The sequence below is a fragment of the Sitophilus oryzae genome, unplaced genomic scaffold (assembly GCF_002938485.1).
Source record: "Sitophilus oryzae breed Bouriz unplaced genomic scaffold, Soryzae_2.0 scaffold_119_pilon_pilon, whole genome shotgun sequence".
In the NCBI taxonomy this organism is placed as follows: Eukaryota; Metazoa; Arthropoda; class Insecta; order Coleoptera; family Curculionidae; genus Sitophilus; species Sitophilus oryzae.
Window position 1 is genome coordinate 2,367,889 of NW_022145837.1, and position 18,254 is coordinate 2,386,142.

The 18,254-nt window shown below is 31.1% G+C and overlaps 1 protein-coding gene across 1 annotated transcript in view; it reads left to right on the forward strand.

The window, feature by feature from the left end:
• LOC115891907 (atrial natriuretic peptide-converting enzyme) overlaps nt 1-12,606 on the forward strand; it is a 43,862-nt gene extending 31,256 nt beyond the window's left edge. The window contains exons 4-13 of the mRNA XM_030912506.1: nt 2,448-2,661; nt 2,846-3,032; nt 3,127-3,320; nt 3,844-4,076; nt 6,243-6,449; nt 6,550-6,763; nt 6,887-7,032; nt 7,165-7,424; nt 9,626-9,898; nt 11,957-12,606. Coding sequence (XP_030768366.1) covers nt 2,448-2,661; nt 2,846-3,032; nt 3,127-3,320; nt 3,844-4,076; nt 6,243-6,449; nt 6,550-6,763; nt 6,887-7,032; nt 7,165-7,424; nt 9,626-9,898; nt 11,957-12,145 — 2,117 coding nt within the window. The 3' untranslated portion in view covers nt 12,146-12,606. The remainder of the gene's footprint in view (nt 1-2,447; nt 2,662-2,845; nt 3,033-3,126; nt 3,321-3,843; nt 4,077-6,242; nt 6,450-6,549; nt 6,764-6,886; nt 7,033-7,164; nt 7,425-9,625; nt 9,899-11,956) is intronic.
• The last annotated feature ends 5,648 nt before the right edge of the window (nt 12,607-18,254 follow it).

Consider the following 18,254-nt stretch of genomic DNA (forward strand, 5'->3'; position numbering starts at 1 on the left):
TAATATAAAAATTACTAATATTTAGTGGAATATCCCTTTGAATTAATTACTTCGTGGCATCGAATCGATCAATCTCGTACAATCTTTACTGAAAATGGCCGCCCATTCAGTTTTTAGCACTTCCCATAATTCATTTTTATTTGAAATAGAATGACTTCGAATTTTGCTATCCAAATGGTCCCATAAATTTTCTAAGGGGTTAAGATCCGGAGACTGTGAGGGCCAATCCATTAGTGGAACATTATGTTCATTTAACCAATTTTGAACAAACCGAGATTTGTGCTTGGGATCATTGTCTTGCTGGAACAACCATCTGAGTGGCATTTCTTCATCAGCATGAGGCAGCATATTATTATCCAATATGTCTTTGTACAAAAAACGGTCCATTATCCAACCTGAGCGAGAGGACCAACACCTGAGCGAGAAAAACACCCCCACACCATTATACTCCCACCCCCATGTTTTACTGTGAGCATCTGGTACTTATGGCTGTACCGTGTACCTTTTGGTCTTCGGATATAACGTCTCCCGTCACCACCAAACAGTTGAAACTTGCTTTCGTCGCTAAACAGTACATTCCATTTCTGATAAGACCAGGTGAGATGATCTTGAGCAAATTTAAAGCGGGCCATCCTATTTTTCTTTGATATTAGTGGTTTCTTCACCGCGACTCTTCCAAAAAGTCCCATGTCATCCAACCTTCTTCTCACCATGCGTGCAGACACCGATATTCCCCTTTCACCCATTTCTCGAGAAATGTCTGTGGATGTTTTTCTTGGATCTCCCATTGATATTCTCTTCGTTACTTTCATTGTCCTGTTGCACAACTTTCTTGGTCTTCCTGACTTAAAAGCTGTTGAAACGTTCCCTGTTTTATTAAATTTACGAATTATTTTCGAAACGGTGCCTTTTAAAATGTTTAAATTTTTACTTATTTGAATTTGTTTATAACCACTCTTGTATAATTCAACTATTTTATTTTTTAAATCCGTAGAGAAATATTTAGACTTGGGCATGATGTTTATATTTATCTGAAGCAAATCGTACCGTTTATCAGCTTAAACTAAATAATTTTAATGTATTTATTTATGGTTTCCATACTTTTGGCCACAAGAAATCTATTGTTCTTCTACAAAAACTGCTAAACAGATTTTTTTCGCTGTGTAATTTTTGGAATACTTTTATTTGCTGATAAGTTGTTCATTTATATTCCTGAGAGTTTAAGCATAGCAATATTTTCTGTGATATTTTAAAAAGTAAAAAGTTTCCATACTTTTGGCCACCACTGTATGAGCACTTGTCTCTATTCAGCTTTAAATTATTCAAGTCGCACCATTCCATCAACCCATTTAGATCTTTTTGGAGTAGTTCACAATCCTGACTTGATCTTATACATCTAAAGAGTTTTAGATCATCAGCAATATTTTGATCTAGTAAAAGTATTTAAATCTAGTAAGATCTTTGATTTTTCTCGGTCTAAGTTCTGAGAAATGTCTGTCAGGTTACGGTAGCAGTTTTCCATGTTTTTTCTTCAATTTTGAGAAAACCAGTGATTAACTTGTAATAGAATAATACAAGGATTATTTAAATGAATGGCTTGTTTTTCCCTGTTTTTCTGTCTACTACATGCTATCTACGTTTCAATTTTTCTAAAATCGCTATTGTTTTTAAAAGTCTACTATAATTTAAGTACTTAATATATAACTTTACAAACTGCCACCAGCAAATAACGTGATCTATATTAATCCATTATTGAAAAGATTAGAGACAACTTTTTAAATCTTAAATCCTATTATTGTTTTTTTAATTTGCTGACATTGTAACTACACATTTAAAAAAAATCCCCAGCTATAATATACAGTAATCCCTTATCGTACGCGGGGGTTACGGTCTCGAGATACTGTATACAGGGTGTCCCAACATTCACAATTCTACATAAACCATCAGAATATTACTGTATCCTAGACTTGATATGTTTAATACATTATTTTTTTTTAAATGATATAGTTTGGCTTGTAAAGAATTTGGGTGTTGTTTCATTTCGAAGATTTTTTTCTTTAAACAGAAAGTAACAACAACAAAATATTAATATTCATTTTACACAGCTCTAAAGGTGTGTCAAACAAGGACATCAAACTTCGGAGACAATGGAATCATATTTCCTAATACCTGTTTTTTTTTGTTTTGGCTATTTTTAAAAAAAGTTTGACTTAGTTAATGGACTGGCATATAAATTAAAATATTGCCCTAGCGTGAAACATATTCTGCATAATATTAAATAATGTTAAAACACAAGAAAAATAAATTTTAAATAAGTAAAATCACAGATATCTTCGAATAATGTTACCTTAATTTTCCATTGTAAATGTCTTACTTTATTGCTTGTGTCTCATGAATGTTTACAACTCTCAGATTTGTCTTTTTTAAGCTGTTAATATTATTTTCAGATACATATTTCTTGCCAGAAATTCCTGGCGAGGAAATATACAGGGCGACGTTTAAAGTGGTGGCAGGAGATGCATTCTCCACAGAACTGGCTGATCCCAGCACGAAGAAATTCAAAGACACGTCAAGAGATTACAAGGAAAGACTGAACTTACTATTCAGAAGAAGCATTATTAAGCATGGCTATAGAGGAACAGACGTCATAGCTTTAGATGGGTAAGAATTTGATCAGAAACAATTATTTATTGCGAAATTTATATTACAAAGGTACTAAAAATAATTATAAATAAGTTAAAATTCTACAGCGTTCTGAAAATGTTCTATATCAGGCTTCTGATTTGAGATTTTTACGCTTATAATTTTATATAGGTATTATATTTAATATTTTCTATTTTTATAGCACGGAAGACAAGGATCTGATAGTCCATTTTGACATTAAAATAGATCCATCCTACGTCAGCATTAAGGCTCAAAATTTAGAATCGATTTTAGCCAATGAAATTTCAGTAGAAGAGTCCCTGTACTTCAAAAACTTGACAATAGATCCCAAAAGTCTGGAAGTCAAACCAAGTGATGCCATTCCACAAGTCAGTAAAAAATAATTCTGTTCTATATTATATTTTGTGTAATATTTAATTATTATTTCTTGTGTTTGGACATAAAATAATAATTTATTTTAAGATGTACACTACTACAACAGCTGATCCAACTGTCCTACCTGACTCTATCGTAACTTTGTCACCTCATCTACCAAGATCATGCACTAACCTCCAGTTACCGTACTGTAATAAGCTGGATTACAATAAAACTACGTATCCAAACTTTCTGGGACACAAGAACATAAAGGAAGTAACAGATGACGTCATCGCTTTCAGGTAAGACCAAAAAATATCTTGTTATTAGTGAATTTTGAATCACAATTGGCAAGTGCTTAATTCGATTTTGTTACTTTTAAAGATCATCTTGGAGAAATCATTCAAAGTGATAAATGTAGGTTGATTACAGTTGAGGGTAGGAACCTTTGGTGTTTCAATAACAGCAAAATAAAACACTAATTTACCGTAATACACCCAAACACTTTACTTACTCTGTTGGCATCATCAGCAGACGATTAAAACTAAACTAATCTCTACAAATTGAGCTTTTGTATCTGCACTTAGTTGGCAAAAGCGTGGCAAAAAATAGCCAAGCGATAACAATATGTTGAGCAAAGCAAGATTTGTCCGGTCTACCATATCTTATCTGAGTTATATGTTCTTTAAATCTAGTTAATATTGATCTTCTAGTTTGCCCAGCATATTTCTGATTACAATCTTTACATAAATTACTGCACTTTGTGTGTACTTTAAAAATGTTACTGTGTAAATCCTGGTTAACATTTCCTTTCATTTTGTATAGGGAAATTGTGGACTCGGAATGCTACAGACATGCCTACGAATTTGTTTGTCAGCTGCTACAGCCGTCTTGTAGTAAAGGACACGAAGAAGATGAAATGATGCTGCCTTGTAGAGGATTTTGTAGAGAGTTTATTTCGGGATGTGGCAATAGACTGTCGGAGAAATTCAAGAGTTTGATAGACTGCAACAGGTTTCCAGAAGTTGGCAGTGGTGAATGGTGTTTACCTAAACCCGGTAAGAACTACTAAGCAATCAATAACGATTGAAATATTTTATTATCCTGATTTTGTGGCAATAAATTTAAGAAATTTAAGAAATATTTAGTTCCTGGGATCGAAATATACCATGTCTAGCCTTTTTCCTCTGGATCTCGAAATTTTCTAGGAATCGGGAAATTTCCTACGAGTTGGCATCACTGATGCCAAGTAATTCAATCATTTATTGTTTACTCTGTATCTCCAGTCCATAATATTTATTGATACTTTTTTCAGTGTATTTATGTTTTATTTTTTTAATTGTAACAGTTTTTTTGGAAAAATGTTTATTTCCTTTAAAACAATCAATCGTGAATATGATGAACACATCCATACGTAACCACTTTATTTTTTCTTTTTGAACTTTAGTTTTACTCTTTCGATATCTTTTTCTGTGCAAGTAATCTCCGAAAATCGATTTATTACACTCAAAACTATTGACAGTTCTGTGAAGCCTATTTACCTCACGATGTCTGTTATATATACGAGTAAAAAAAATATAAAATGACTTTTGTAGGAAATTCATCATAAAAGTGTGATAAAATCTGATAAGTTAGTCTGTAGGGGTCTAGCATATTGTTTGATTTTTGATAGTTATCGTTTTGTACTTTTTTTCGTTAAATAATAAAATTGTAATAGATAAAAATAAATAATTTTTAAATATTTTGTGTTCTCGCTGAAGTTGCTTCTTTGTCTGTAGAAAAAGTAATTCAAGAATTTTTTGAAGTTCAATATATTAAGTTCTAGTGGTCCAATTTTAATGATTTTTAATGCAATTTGTAGATAAATTATTTGATTTTGTAGCCGGATTTTTTGATTAAATTTTAATTTTTAACCTGATGGTAATAATTAATTTTTAACCTAATGCTAGTTGAATTTACTCATTTTGCTGAGAAATACGTATACGATAAGTCAGTTGGCATCACTGCTAGCAAGAAATAATAATAATAATAATAAGACTTTATAATGACAGTAGTAAAATTCATCGTTTTTTTATTTGACTCGCCCTGTATACCGGGTGCGTCTCAAAAGTGGCTCACCCCTATAACTTTTTTATTTTTTCAGATAAAAAAACGAGATTTGGTATGTTAGTATATGACATAAATTAGGATTGATTGGTGTATTCAATTATTTTTTGTCACTTCCTGTTTCACCCGAAATTACTACAACTTTTGATTTTTAAATAGCACCCTCGGTATTTTTTTACTTTATTCGATAAAAAATGAAATTCTGAATAGAATGTCATATCATATGTCAACTTTTGACATTCTAGCTTAATAAAAAATTGTACCATGGCTATGTTAAAAACACTAATTCTTCATCAAGGAGCCTTGGAAAAATATATTTGACGGTCTAATGTTTTTAGTGCCTTGTCCTGGCCAGTTAGAAAATGCTCAAATCGTATTTTTAATCATATCTCAATTTTTTCAAATGGAACAAGGATAGCTCATTAGCATATTCAGAAAAAGCATTTTTTACGAATAATTTGATACCACACACTTGGTACTTCAAGTCAAATTTTTGTTACGAACCGCAAGTTATAATTTCAAATAAACCATATGCGAAAATGTCAAAAGTTGACATATGATATGTCATTCTATTCAGAGTGACATTTTCTATCGAATAAAGTAAAAAATCTCGAGGGTGCCATTTAAAAATCAAAAGTTGTAGCCATTTCCGCTGAAACCGGAAGTGACCGAAAACAATTGAATACGTCAATCAGTCCTAATTTATGTCATATACTAACATACCAAATCTCGTTTTTTTAACTAAAAAAATAAAAAAGTTATAGGGGTGAGCCACTTTTGAGACTTACCCGGTATACAAAGCAGCATAGCTAATTTAAGCTTTTAAGGCCTCTGATATAATATGGTAGAGACACGTCTAAATTAAACTTAACTATTTTCTTTGCAATTATTAACATAACTAGTTACTTATTTACAACATGACATAATTAAACCGCATTATTCAGCTATTACTACTTAAGCAGTATAACTGTAAATCTATTTAATTTTTATCTCATTTTATAAAAAATGCAGTATCAACATTACTATTACTATTAAGAATGATAAACACTTATATTTTATTTTTATTTTATTTAAATTAAATGCAAAAAATAATGAGACTTTGAAAAACATTTTTTAAGGTTGTGTGGATGAACTGAAGTCTAAAGCTCTGTCCCCACGTATTTGTGACGGTGTCCTGGACTGTCCCGACCTTTCTGACGAAGTTTCTTGTACATACTGTCCACAAAACTACCTGCATTGCGGCGTGGGAAGGTCATGCATCAGACGTGAGCAACAATGCGATGGCAAAGAAGACTGTCCCGATGGCAGTGATGAACGAGGTTGCTGTATGTATAATTTTTCAAAAAAAAACTATAAAAACCTTGATTTTTCTTCTGTATTGCCCTTTCTACATTATAATATTCTTTTTCTATTGGTGTATTACAGTAAGTTTGATGCCCCACATGGAAAATACGAAGAAGAGTATTACCATGACACCACATCACATCAAATACCAAGAAAACGGTTATGTAACATTTAACGAAAAGGGTACTACAGGCAGATTATGTACCGAAAATCTCAACAGAACTCTGTCTCAAAATAAAACTGAAGAAGTACTGAGAACAGTCTCGGTGTCATTGTGCAGGTCTCTAAGTTACCAGTAAGTATATCTTCTTTGATGATCTATTATACAAATTGAGAATTTAAAAAGTACCAACATGTATTAGGGAATCATATACCTATAAGTCATGTTCATTGACCATCAAAACTTTTTCTATTACAGAGATGTCCAGTCTTACAATGTTGTCAAAGATACAGCTGATAATGTTCAGTACGTCAAAATTAGAGATCCTTTTGCGGATGATATATCTTTTCTTAAGACCAAATGTCATTCCAGACAGGTGCTGAAGGTGTCTTGTGAGGATTTAGGTAAAAAATCCAATTACGTATGATTTTAATATTTAATACTTTCGTTAAATTCGTTTTAAAAGCTTTGAATAAGCTGTTCTATTGGATGACGAATTATTTATTGTAATATTGTTATTTACCGTAATTTTCCAGAATGTGGAATACAAAGTACTCATACCAAAGCAACCAGGGTTTTGCCTAAAATGTCCACCCATGGTGACTGGCCTTGGCACTGTGCTCTATTCAAGGAAGAGGTTCACATCTGTGATGGTGTGCTCTTGTCATCAAACTGGATAGCCACTACAGTGTCCTGTTTCCAGGGTCAGCCCAAGGCGGAGTGGACTGCCAGATTTGGTGCCGTGAGACTTTCTAGTTCGTCACCATGGGAACAAGAAAGAAGAATCATAGGAATGGTAAGAATTTTCTATATGTATGTATGACATACATATCTTTTAGAGAATTTAAGAGGATTATTGAAAGAATAAAAGAGTTTCTATACAGGGTGTCCCAGAAATAAGTACAAATATTTTAACTGGTAGTATATTTCGGCCCTATATAGAAACACCTCTGTGAGTTTTTTTTGCGAAAAAAAATTGTTGAAAATTGTATATTTTTCTTGACATTTTCCGGGATGTTTTAAAAAACTTTTTAGTGCCACTTGTTTATTCGCCTGAGATTTCTCTATGGTGTATTTACAGTTTGCATTGTTGCCACCTCTTACATTATCCATATTCAACATATTAGAGTATTAATTCTAATCATATCAGTTTATTACTAACAATTCTAGAAACAAATCACATTCATTATTTTTGCGCATAATTTATCTTTATATTTATTTTTAACTACATATACTTAAAAAAAATACCTAGTAGTTTCAATAAAAAACAAATATTCTTTTAAATATTTCGTTTGTACTTAACCCTTTCAATGAGAACCAAACTGGGTAAAATTATTCTTATGAGTTTTACTAAAGTTCCCATGGTTAAATCGCAAAATATCTTTATTTAGAACTAAATTTAATAAAACAATTCACCATATTATTCATACTGAGATCACATAAAAGAAAATACCAACTTGTTTATCGGAATTCACTATTCGAAACATCAATCTTACGAATATCTTAGTTAAGAATCGATGTTACTTTTTGTTTGATGTTGTAGGTAACCAAAACCCTTCGGGTAATGTGTAGTTTTGCGATTTGTTTGGGACACCCTGTATAAGACCTGTCTATTCCTTCTTTTGTTAGTGCTTCTATTATTAGGTCTTAGGATATACAGGGTGTCCCAGAAATAAGTGCAAATATTTTAGCTGGGAGTATATTTCGGCCTCAGAAACACACCTATGAGATATTTTTAGCGAAATTTTTTTTTGAAAATTTGGATTTTTTTTTAGTTTTAAGTTAAAAAACATGATCTCTTGATAATATGGCAACATAGGTAGTAGCTTAAATTTACATGAAAGAAAATCCAGAAAAGATCCAGTGGTTCTCAAAATTTTAGCAAAAAATCATTTTTTTGGTAATTTTTTAAAAGATTTGTTTTCAAGAGATAAAATGAAAAACTACTTTTCCTATTTCCTATTTCTCAGACTTGGTACTGTAGTTTATAAAAAAATTATTAGGCAGAAACCTGTCGTTGGAATTTGCCGTAATCTCTTTTATAGCAATCCATATATCTACAAGTTATCGTAAAATAAAAGAAAGAACTACTTCTTCGTTTTTCTTGATAGAATAATAAATACATATTAATAAATATATTATTTATTATTGTAGGTAAAAACTATTGTAGGTAAATTAAATAAAAGTAAACTGATATAAATTTAAACAAAGTCTATAAACTAATTTCGATTTTGAAAATAGTTACTAACTGTCACTAGAAAATAGCCATGGCGATACCAGCTATCTTGATTGCCATTTTATTTAAAAATCGCTTTTTATTCAAAATCTGAGATAGATAGGTATAGGAAACCCTAATATAGTTTGAAAGAGCAATTGAATCTGCTTCGATTTATTTAAAAAAATAGAGGGTGTTGCATTTGAAATAACAAAGTTTTTATGTAAAATAAATCCGTAAAATAGATCACCAATTTTTGGTACCCCTGTATAAATTTAAGGAAGCAATTACATTTTTCAGTAAAGTTTATTTCTTTACCTTTAAACTCAGCACAAGAATTAATTGTGAAAAGTAATGTACAGGGTGTTAATAGTAAATTCTTTTGTAGCATGCATATTTAAATATAAAATGAAATAAAATTTCGGGTGTGTTACATAAGAAAAAATATAACTTCTGTATGTAAATATAACTTCTGTATTCTGTATCTTAGTTCTGAGAAACCCTGTATATTTCAAAATAATTTTAAATTGTGCACATTGCCTCCCCACATATACCCATAAAATATTTTGTATCTACATCTTTCCGTTTTCGTATAATCAACCGAGGCGAATGAGGTGCGCCACCCTGTATATGAACTGTTTAGTGTTTACCTTAAAAATTATTAAAAATCATTTATTTCAGAAGTTTACTTCATTTCAACAACTATTAGCCAAATAAACCATTTTTTATTTACCATTTCTTGGATTTTTTTTTCAATCTAACTACAATTTTATTCTTTCTAGGTTAAGTCTCCAGTAGAGGGCAGTACCGTAGCCTTGGTACGACTGGACCAGCCAATATCTTTCAACGATTTCGTCCGTCCAATCTGCATTCCTCAGGAAAATCTTGGACTGTCGCCAACGATCCAATGTAACACTCTGGGCTGGGCTAAGAACAGGGAACAAATGCAACGGGTCCAAGTAAAAATAACTGACAAAGAAAAATGCGAGAACGTCAGTATATCGAGTGTTAACAGTGTTTGCACTGAAACACTACATGGAATGGATGATTGTAGTGTAAGTATAACATTTTGGACCAAGCTAAAGGTTTTACTAGATATTTTCGTTTTTGGAAAAATGTTAAGTATGTCAAAAACATTACATTTTAGTTATATGCTTCTTTTTAATGAAACTCACCTTAATTTTTTATTAGAATCCAAAAATCAGTTAATGTATAGGGTGTTCCATTACAAAAAAAAAATTAGTGTGCAACTTTTTTGGATATACCCTGTAGAGTTCTGTATCTATACTAATATATAAAATCCTTAAGTGACTGACTCACTGATTAATCACGATCCTGCTCAAACCACTCAGCGTAAGAAGCTCAATTTTGACATACTGGTTGATTCTAGGGTGTAGAGGTTCGATAAGAAGGGATTTTTCGAAATTCCAGTTTCAAATATTACAATATTTTTTATCTAAAAAACGGTCAAGTTTCCGAAAAAACGCTTAAATACGTATATTTTATTTTGTTTTTTTTACATATTTTAAGATTTTTTGAAAATGTATACAGGGTGTTTCGAAAAATCTGGTCATTGATTAATCACGATCCTGCTAAAAGCGCTTGACGTAAAAAGCTGATTTTTGGAAAACGGATTGACTTTAGGGTGTAGAGGTTCGATAAGAAGGGATTTGTCGAAACTCGAATTCTAAGAGGGTGAAACTGTCCCTCAAATATTAAAATATTTTTATTTTATAAACCGGTGAGTTTTTCGGAAAAACTCTTAAACACGTATATTTTATTTTGTTGTTTTACATATTTTAAGATTTTTTATAAATTTATTCAGGGTGTTTCATAAAATATAATCCATTGAGTAATCACGATTCTGCTTAAACTGCTTCACGTTTAAAGCTGATTTTTCGCAAACGGATTGACTGTGGGGTGTAGAGGTTCGATAAGGAGGAGTTTCTCGAATCTCAAATTCCAAGAGGGTGAAAACGCCCCTCAAATATTACAATATTTGTTATTTAAAAAACGGTTAGTCTTTCGGGAAAACGCTTGGACAAGCATAATTTATTTGTTTTTTACATATTTTGAAATTTTTTAAAAAATCATACAGGTTGTTCCCAGTTGGGTAATTTCTTAACCACGATTCTGCTTAAAGTGCTTGACGTAAAAAGCTTATTTTTGGCAAACGGATTTTTCGAAAGTCAAATTCCAACGAGATGAAACTACCCCTCAAATATTACCAAGTTATATAAAAATATCGCCATATTTTTTTTCTCATGCTGACATAAATGTGAGAAAATTTTATCCAGTTTGTATGTTAATGGAAATTCTTGCTTTGCTCTATCATCACCATTACAAATGATTAATTCGACGCGAACGAAGTCGCTGGTACACGCTAGTATTTTTATAAAATACAAAGCTGTCGTTCTCCTAGTGGCTTTCGCGGTATATAGGCACCACCCTGTATGTTACATCTATATACCGGGTGTTTCTCAAAAGTGGGTTCAACCCTATAACTTTTTATTTTTTTTTACATAAAAAACGAGATTTGTTGTGCTAGTATATGACATAAATTAGGATTGATTGACGTACATATTCACTTGTTTTCGGTCACTTCCTGTTTCACCGGAAATGACTAAAATTTCTGATTTTTAAATGGCACCTTCGGTATTTTTTATTTTATTAGATAGAAAAGGAAATGTGAATGGAATGAAATATCATATTATGTCAATTTAGAGTGCCAGGGCTGTGTTAAAATCACTAATTTTTAATCAAGGTGCCTTGTCATGGTCGATTAAAAGATGCCCAAATCGTGTTTTTAATCATATCTCAATTTTTTCAAATGGAACGAGAATGGCTTAGTTGGAAAAAGCATTTTTTACGAATAATTTTGTACCACACACTTGGTATTTCGAGTCAAATTCTCGTTATGGACCGCATGTTACAATTTCAAATAAACCATATATGCGAAAACGTCAAAAGTTGACATATGATCTGCCATTCTATACAGAGTGTCATCATTTTCTATCGAATAAAGTAAAAAAAATACCGAGGGTGTCATCACACAGTCACATACATCGTCAGATATTTTTTTAACACAATATATTCTCTTTTTTTGAGAACAGGAAGAAGAGTTTGCTGGTAGTTCTATGGTATGCAAGATGCCCAATTCTGACAGATGGACCTTGGTAGGAATAACCAATTGGCGAATAGCGTGTGCGAAAAACGGCATGGGCAGACCCAGGATGTACGATAAGATATCCTCCAATGTAGATTGGATCAGAGAAACAATCACTAGTTCAAACAATACCTAGAAAATTCACATCACTTTAAGAAAAATGAATAAAGAAATTAGTGCCAAAATTTTTTGACTTGCTGAGGATGAATTTGTGATAGAAAAAGTGCAGAACAATTTAGTGAACATTGATTTAAATGAACAATACGATGATATGAGTAAAGTGTCCAGATTTTGAGTCAGCCAATGACAAAAATCAAACCGCGGATATATTTTTCAAGAATATTGCTGGCATATGATGTCATTTTTACATGAGTTTGAATAGGAGTTTGAATATAAGTATTTTTTAGTTGAAAAAAACTAAAAACTTCAAAAATACAATGGAAACATTAAGATAATCATTCTGCCAAAACTCTCAAGATTATCTCTCTCTTCCTTTTTAATACAGGGTAGGTCTTAAATAAGTGCAAATACTTTCAGGGTGAAGAAATACGATTATGTTTTTTTTTCGCGAAAAATAACTTTTTAGAATCTTTTTGTTAAAAACATAATTTCTTGATAATATGGCAACATAGGTAGTAGATTAAATTAACAAGAAATATAACCCAGAAAAGACCCAGTGGTTCTTATAATTTAAACAAAAATATATTTTTTGGAAATTTAAGTTATTTTGGATTTATATAAACCATATAACAGACCATAAACCATAACAGACTCCGTCATACTACATTTTGTAATTACGTTAGAATCAAGAGACCTACTTGTTTCTTTTGAGTTGTGCTCATTCGTTTGATTTATTTAAATAGAATAAAACAATAATAATGTAGATAGAATATTGTTAACAATTAAATAGATTTATATATAAACAAGATAAATTTTTAATAAAATTATTCGTAATAAATTTGTTTTAAAAATAAATCCTATGAGTTTTATTTATTTTTAAACAAAAAAAATAGTAGGTACCTATAATTTTTTCGAATTTTTTTTTATGGATATATAAAATTTAAACAATAGTATATTGTTTTATTAGGAGTAAAAGTGACGAGGCTGCACGCTTGACGTGACGGACATACAGGCGAGCCACAAAAAGTCATTTTTACTCCGAATAGAACATGCTATTTTTTTTCAAACGCCACAAATACTTTTTTAAACAATTTCAAACGTTTCAAATAATATAAAAAGGTTTAAAAAGTAATACCTGGTAATACCTTGTACGTAATTATGTACCGAGAAACTATGGTTACGCTCGTTGAATTTGACACTTCATGTCAGTTTGAAAAAAAACTTTTTTTCAATCGTATTAATTTTTGCGACGTGATTGACAATATAAAAACGTCATTTTAACGCCTAGGCATAAAAGTTAATCAGAAAAGTACGAAAATATATTATTAAAGTGACAGAAAGTGTCAAATTCAACGAGTGTAACCATAGTTTCTCGATATAATTACTTAAAAGGTATTACTTTTAAGTTTTTTGTATTATTTGCAAAAATTGAAATTTTTCAAAATTTTTATTTGCAAAAATTGAAATTCATGTTCCTAACAAAGATATTTAAACTCGAGTTTAAATATCTTTGGGAGTAAAAATGACGTTTTGTGCCTCGTCTGTATGTCAAACGTACAGCCTCGCTACAGAAAGTATCATTTTTACTCCTAATAAAACAATACCGGGTGCGTCTCAAAAGTGGCTCACCCCTATAACTTTCTTATTTTTTCAGATAAAACAACGAGATTTGGTATGTTAGTATATGACATAAATTGGGATTGATTGGCGTATTCAATTGTTTTTGGTCACTTCCGGTTTCATCGGAAATGACTATAACTTTTGATTTTTAAATGGCACCCTTGGTATTTTTTTACTTTATTCGATAGAAAATGACACTCTGAATCGAATGACATATCATATGTCAATTTTCGACATAGTCACTAAAAAACAAATTGTATTTTAAATTTCAATATAGAGTGTCATGGCTGTGTTAAAAACACTAATTTTTAATCAAGGAGCCTTGGAAAAATAGATTTGATCGTCTAATGTTTTTAGTGTCTTGTCCTGGCCGGTTAAAAGATGCCCAAACCGTATTTTTAATCATATCTCAATTTTTTCAAATGGAACAAAGGTGGCTCATTAGCATATTTAGGTACGAGGCATATATATGGTACGAGGCTGGCTCAGCATATTTGGAAAAAGCATTTTTTACGAATAATTTTATACCACACACTTGGTATTTCGGGTAAAATTGTCGTTATGAACCGCATGTTACCATTTCAATACACCATATGCGAATATGTCAAAAGTTGACATATGATATGTCATTTTATTCAGGGTGTCATTTTCTATCGAATAAAGTAAAAAAATACCGAGGGCGCCATTTAAAAATCAAAAGTTGTAGTAATTTCCGATGAAACCGGAAGTGACCGAAAACAATTGAATACGTCAATCAATCCCAATTTATGTCATATACTAACATAGCAAATCTCGTTTTTTTGTCTGAAAAAATAAAAAAGTTATAGGGGTGAGCCACTTTTGAGACGCCCCCGGTATACTATTATCTTAAATCTTTTGGATAAAGTGCTTGTAATAGTAGTGCTTATAAGGTACTATAATTATAAGTAAAATATAAGGGCAACACAACTTATAACTTATGTATAAACCGTTAGTTTTATGAGTGCATACTTATGAAAAGTACTTGAAATTATACTCGAACTAATAAGTCAATATAAAAGCCAAAAGTTCTTTATTCTAAAAATAACAAGTTCTGAAATTTTCAGAAAATGATTAGTTAATTTTTACAAAAACTACAAAAAAAAATGGCGCCGGGAGGCACGTATAGCCGCCCATACTAAAATATGTTAATATCTCGAAAACTGCGACTTTGACTGATTTTGATGTTATTACAAATTTTGTTGCAAATATTATTCCTAATCTTAATTTGAAAACCGCGTTTCGCTAGCTACTGTAATTTTGGAGTTACGATTTTTTAAAATTTTTAACCCCCTCCCATAGGGGGTATCAAAAACTAATGGCCAGATTCTCGGGTACCACAGTATTTTTGTGTCAAATTTGGTTAAAATCGGTTCAGCGGTTTTTGAGTTATCGTGTTACAGACGAACAGACGAACGGACAGACGGACGGACAGACAGACAGACAGACACCATGAAAATATTTTGTATTTAGGTCATTTATGACCCAAATAACTCATTTTGAGTGAAATTAAAAAAACTTTTTTTGCCGATCCTAATAGTCTACCATACCTATTGGTATGGTCAGCTAAAAAGTCTAGTTAACGGCACCTAAATATGGAATAGGTATCCAAAATATGGACCACTATAAAACAAACACTTCAAACTAATCAAAACGTGTATCAGATTTTTGTATTAAACACATTCAGACAAGGAAAGAGCCCTAAAACAATCAAACAAACATGTAATCAATGCATTGTCACAATATAATACCGTATGATCGAGAAAAACGGCGTCAGCGATGGCTATGGAATGAAGATCGCTGTCATTTTATATGTAAATTTATATGGGAAATGTCATCGATGTTCATTTCCCAGCCAACTGGATGCCGTTTTTTTTCGATCATACGGTATATATATAATATTATTTGCAATTACCGTATCAAGAAATACTTACTTTCTGAGTACCAAGGGTAAATTTCACTAAAAAAGCAGCAAAATAAGCGTTCGGCATTTAACGTTTTATGTAAAACTGGCTAGGTATTTTTACAAAAATAAAGAATGAAATTAAAGATAAAGGATACGGTATTCTTTATTAGGGATACTGTACCCCCATTTCATTACTTTATTTAAAATTCTACTACTACTCTCTTTTTTTGGATTGAATTAAAATCTTTATTTTTTAAAACGCAACCAATATTTTTCGTATAAATGAAATAGGCATGTAAGTTGCATTCCGGACTACTTTTTGAGACAAAGGGATTAAATGATGATAAGTAGTTTGCTTGGAATATTTACTTAATCTAATCGAAAATAACAATGAAATAATTAATAATAATAGTGTGTTCGGAATTTTTATTTAATTTTATCATAAATATATTAAAAATGTCTCATCATAGAATGTCTCTAAAGTGATCTGATGCTGTTAAATCTGGCATTTATTTTTTTCAAGTTATTATCAGTTTTTTGTCTTTTTTTGACATTCTTAATTGTTTTTTGAAACTTCTTTGCCATTTTGAGTTTTTGTTCATTTTTTTTTAAGTTTTTCTTAACAAACTGCAATTTTTGTTACTCCACGAGCTTCAGCTTTTCCGTGTTGGTTTAACATACAGGGTGTGTCTTAAATAAGTGCAAATATTTTTAAGGGGAGTATATTTCGACCCCAGAATTTCATACATTGACAGACATATTTGTTCCATGATCTCTCTATATCCAATATATCTCTAACTATTATTGATTCTTTTAGACTCTGTTTTGGAGGACAAATTTAGTAGAGTCACATCCATAGTCTCTAAGTTGGAAGTTAAAACTGTTAAAAGTTAAATTGTTTTGATTAGATACCTTTTTCTTGCATATTTCTTTTTATTTTGTATCTAATGGCAATATTGTTCCTATTTTGGTTAGGCGCAGAATTCCAGTAAGGTTCTACTAGACAAGAAGAGATAGCAATGAGTATCTTACATACATAAGTTCTGTTTTGTGTGACTTTTTATTAATCTTTACAATAAATATTATAATTACAAATACGTGTTTTATTAAATTTATTAATATTTACTAACGCTTTATGAATTTTGCAAAAGTAATTGTAAATTCGCTATAATAAAGTGTTTTAATTTGTTGTTACTCTATAGGAACAGTACAAGAAATTTGCGATTTTAAAAATGATAAATTTACAATGAATAAGTTAAATTTACTATGAGTACACATTTTTTACATAAATGCCCTAAGAATATCTATACTAATATATAAAATCCCTAAGTGACTGACTCACTCACTGATTAATCGCGATCCTGCTCAAACCACTCAACGTAAAAAGCTCAATTTTGGCATACAGGTTGATTCTAGGGAGTAGATGTTCGTTAAGAAGGGATTTTTCGAAATTCCAGTTGCAAGGGGGCGAAACCACCCCTCAAATATTACAATATTTTTTATTTAAAAAACGGTCAAGTTTCCGAAAAAACGCTTAAACACGTATATTTTATTTTGTTTATTTACATATTTTAAGATTTTTAAAAATGTATACAGGTTGTTTCGAAAAATCTGGTCATTGATTAATCACGATCCTGCTTAAAGCGCTTGACGTAAAAAGCTGATTTTTAGAAAACGGATTGACTTTAGGGTGTAGAGGTTTGATAAGAAGGGATTTTTCAAAACTCGAATTCTAAGGGGGTGAAACTACCCCTCAAATAATAGAATATTTTTTATTTAAAAACCGGTGAGTTTTTCGGAAAAACTCTTAAACACGTATATTTTATTTTGTTGGTTTACATATTTTAAGATTTTTTAAAAATTTATAAAGGGTGTTTCATAAAATATGACCATTGAGTAATCACGACTCTGCTTAAACTGCTTGGCGTTTAAAGCTGATTTTTGGCAAACGGATTGACTGTGGGGTGTAGAGGTTCGATAAAGATGGGTTTCTCGAATCTCAAATTCCAAGAGGTTAAAAACGCCCCTCAAATATTACAATAAATGATATTTAAAAAACGGTTAGTCTTTCGGGAGGACGCTTGGACACGCATAATTTATTTTGATTTTTTTTACATATATGAAAATTTTTTAAAAAATCATACAGGATGTTCCAAAAAGTTGGGCAATTGAGTAACCACGATTCTGCTTAAACTGCTTGACGTAAAAAGCTTATTTTAGACAAACGGTTTTTTCGAAAGTCGAATTCCAACGAGACGAAACTACTCTCAAATATTACCAAGTTATATAATAATATCGCCATAATGTTTTTTTCTCGTGCTGATATAAATGTGAGAAAATTTTATCCAGTTTGTATGATAATGGAAATTCTTGCTTTGCTTTATCATCACCATTACAAATGATTAATTCGACGTGAACGAAGTCGCGTGTACACGCTAGTTGGTGAATATAAAGATAATATTATAACATATTTACATACATGCCACAAATTACACATTCACAAATTAATTTTTTCAGAGTACCCTGTACAATTGATAGAAATCCTTAATAAAACAAGGTCCAAAACTCTCAGTGAATCAAA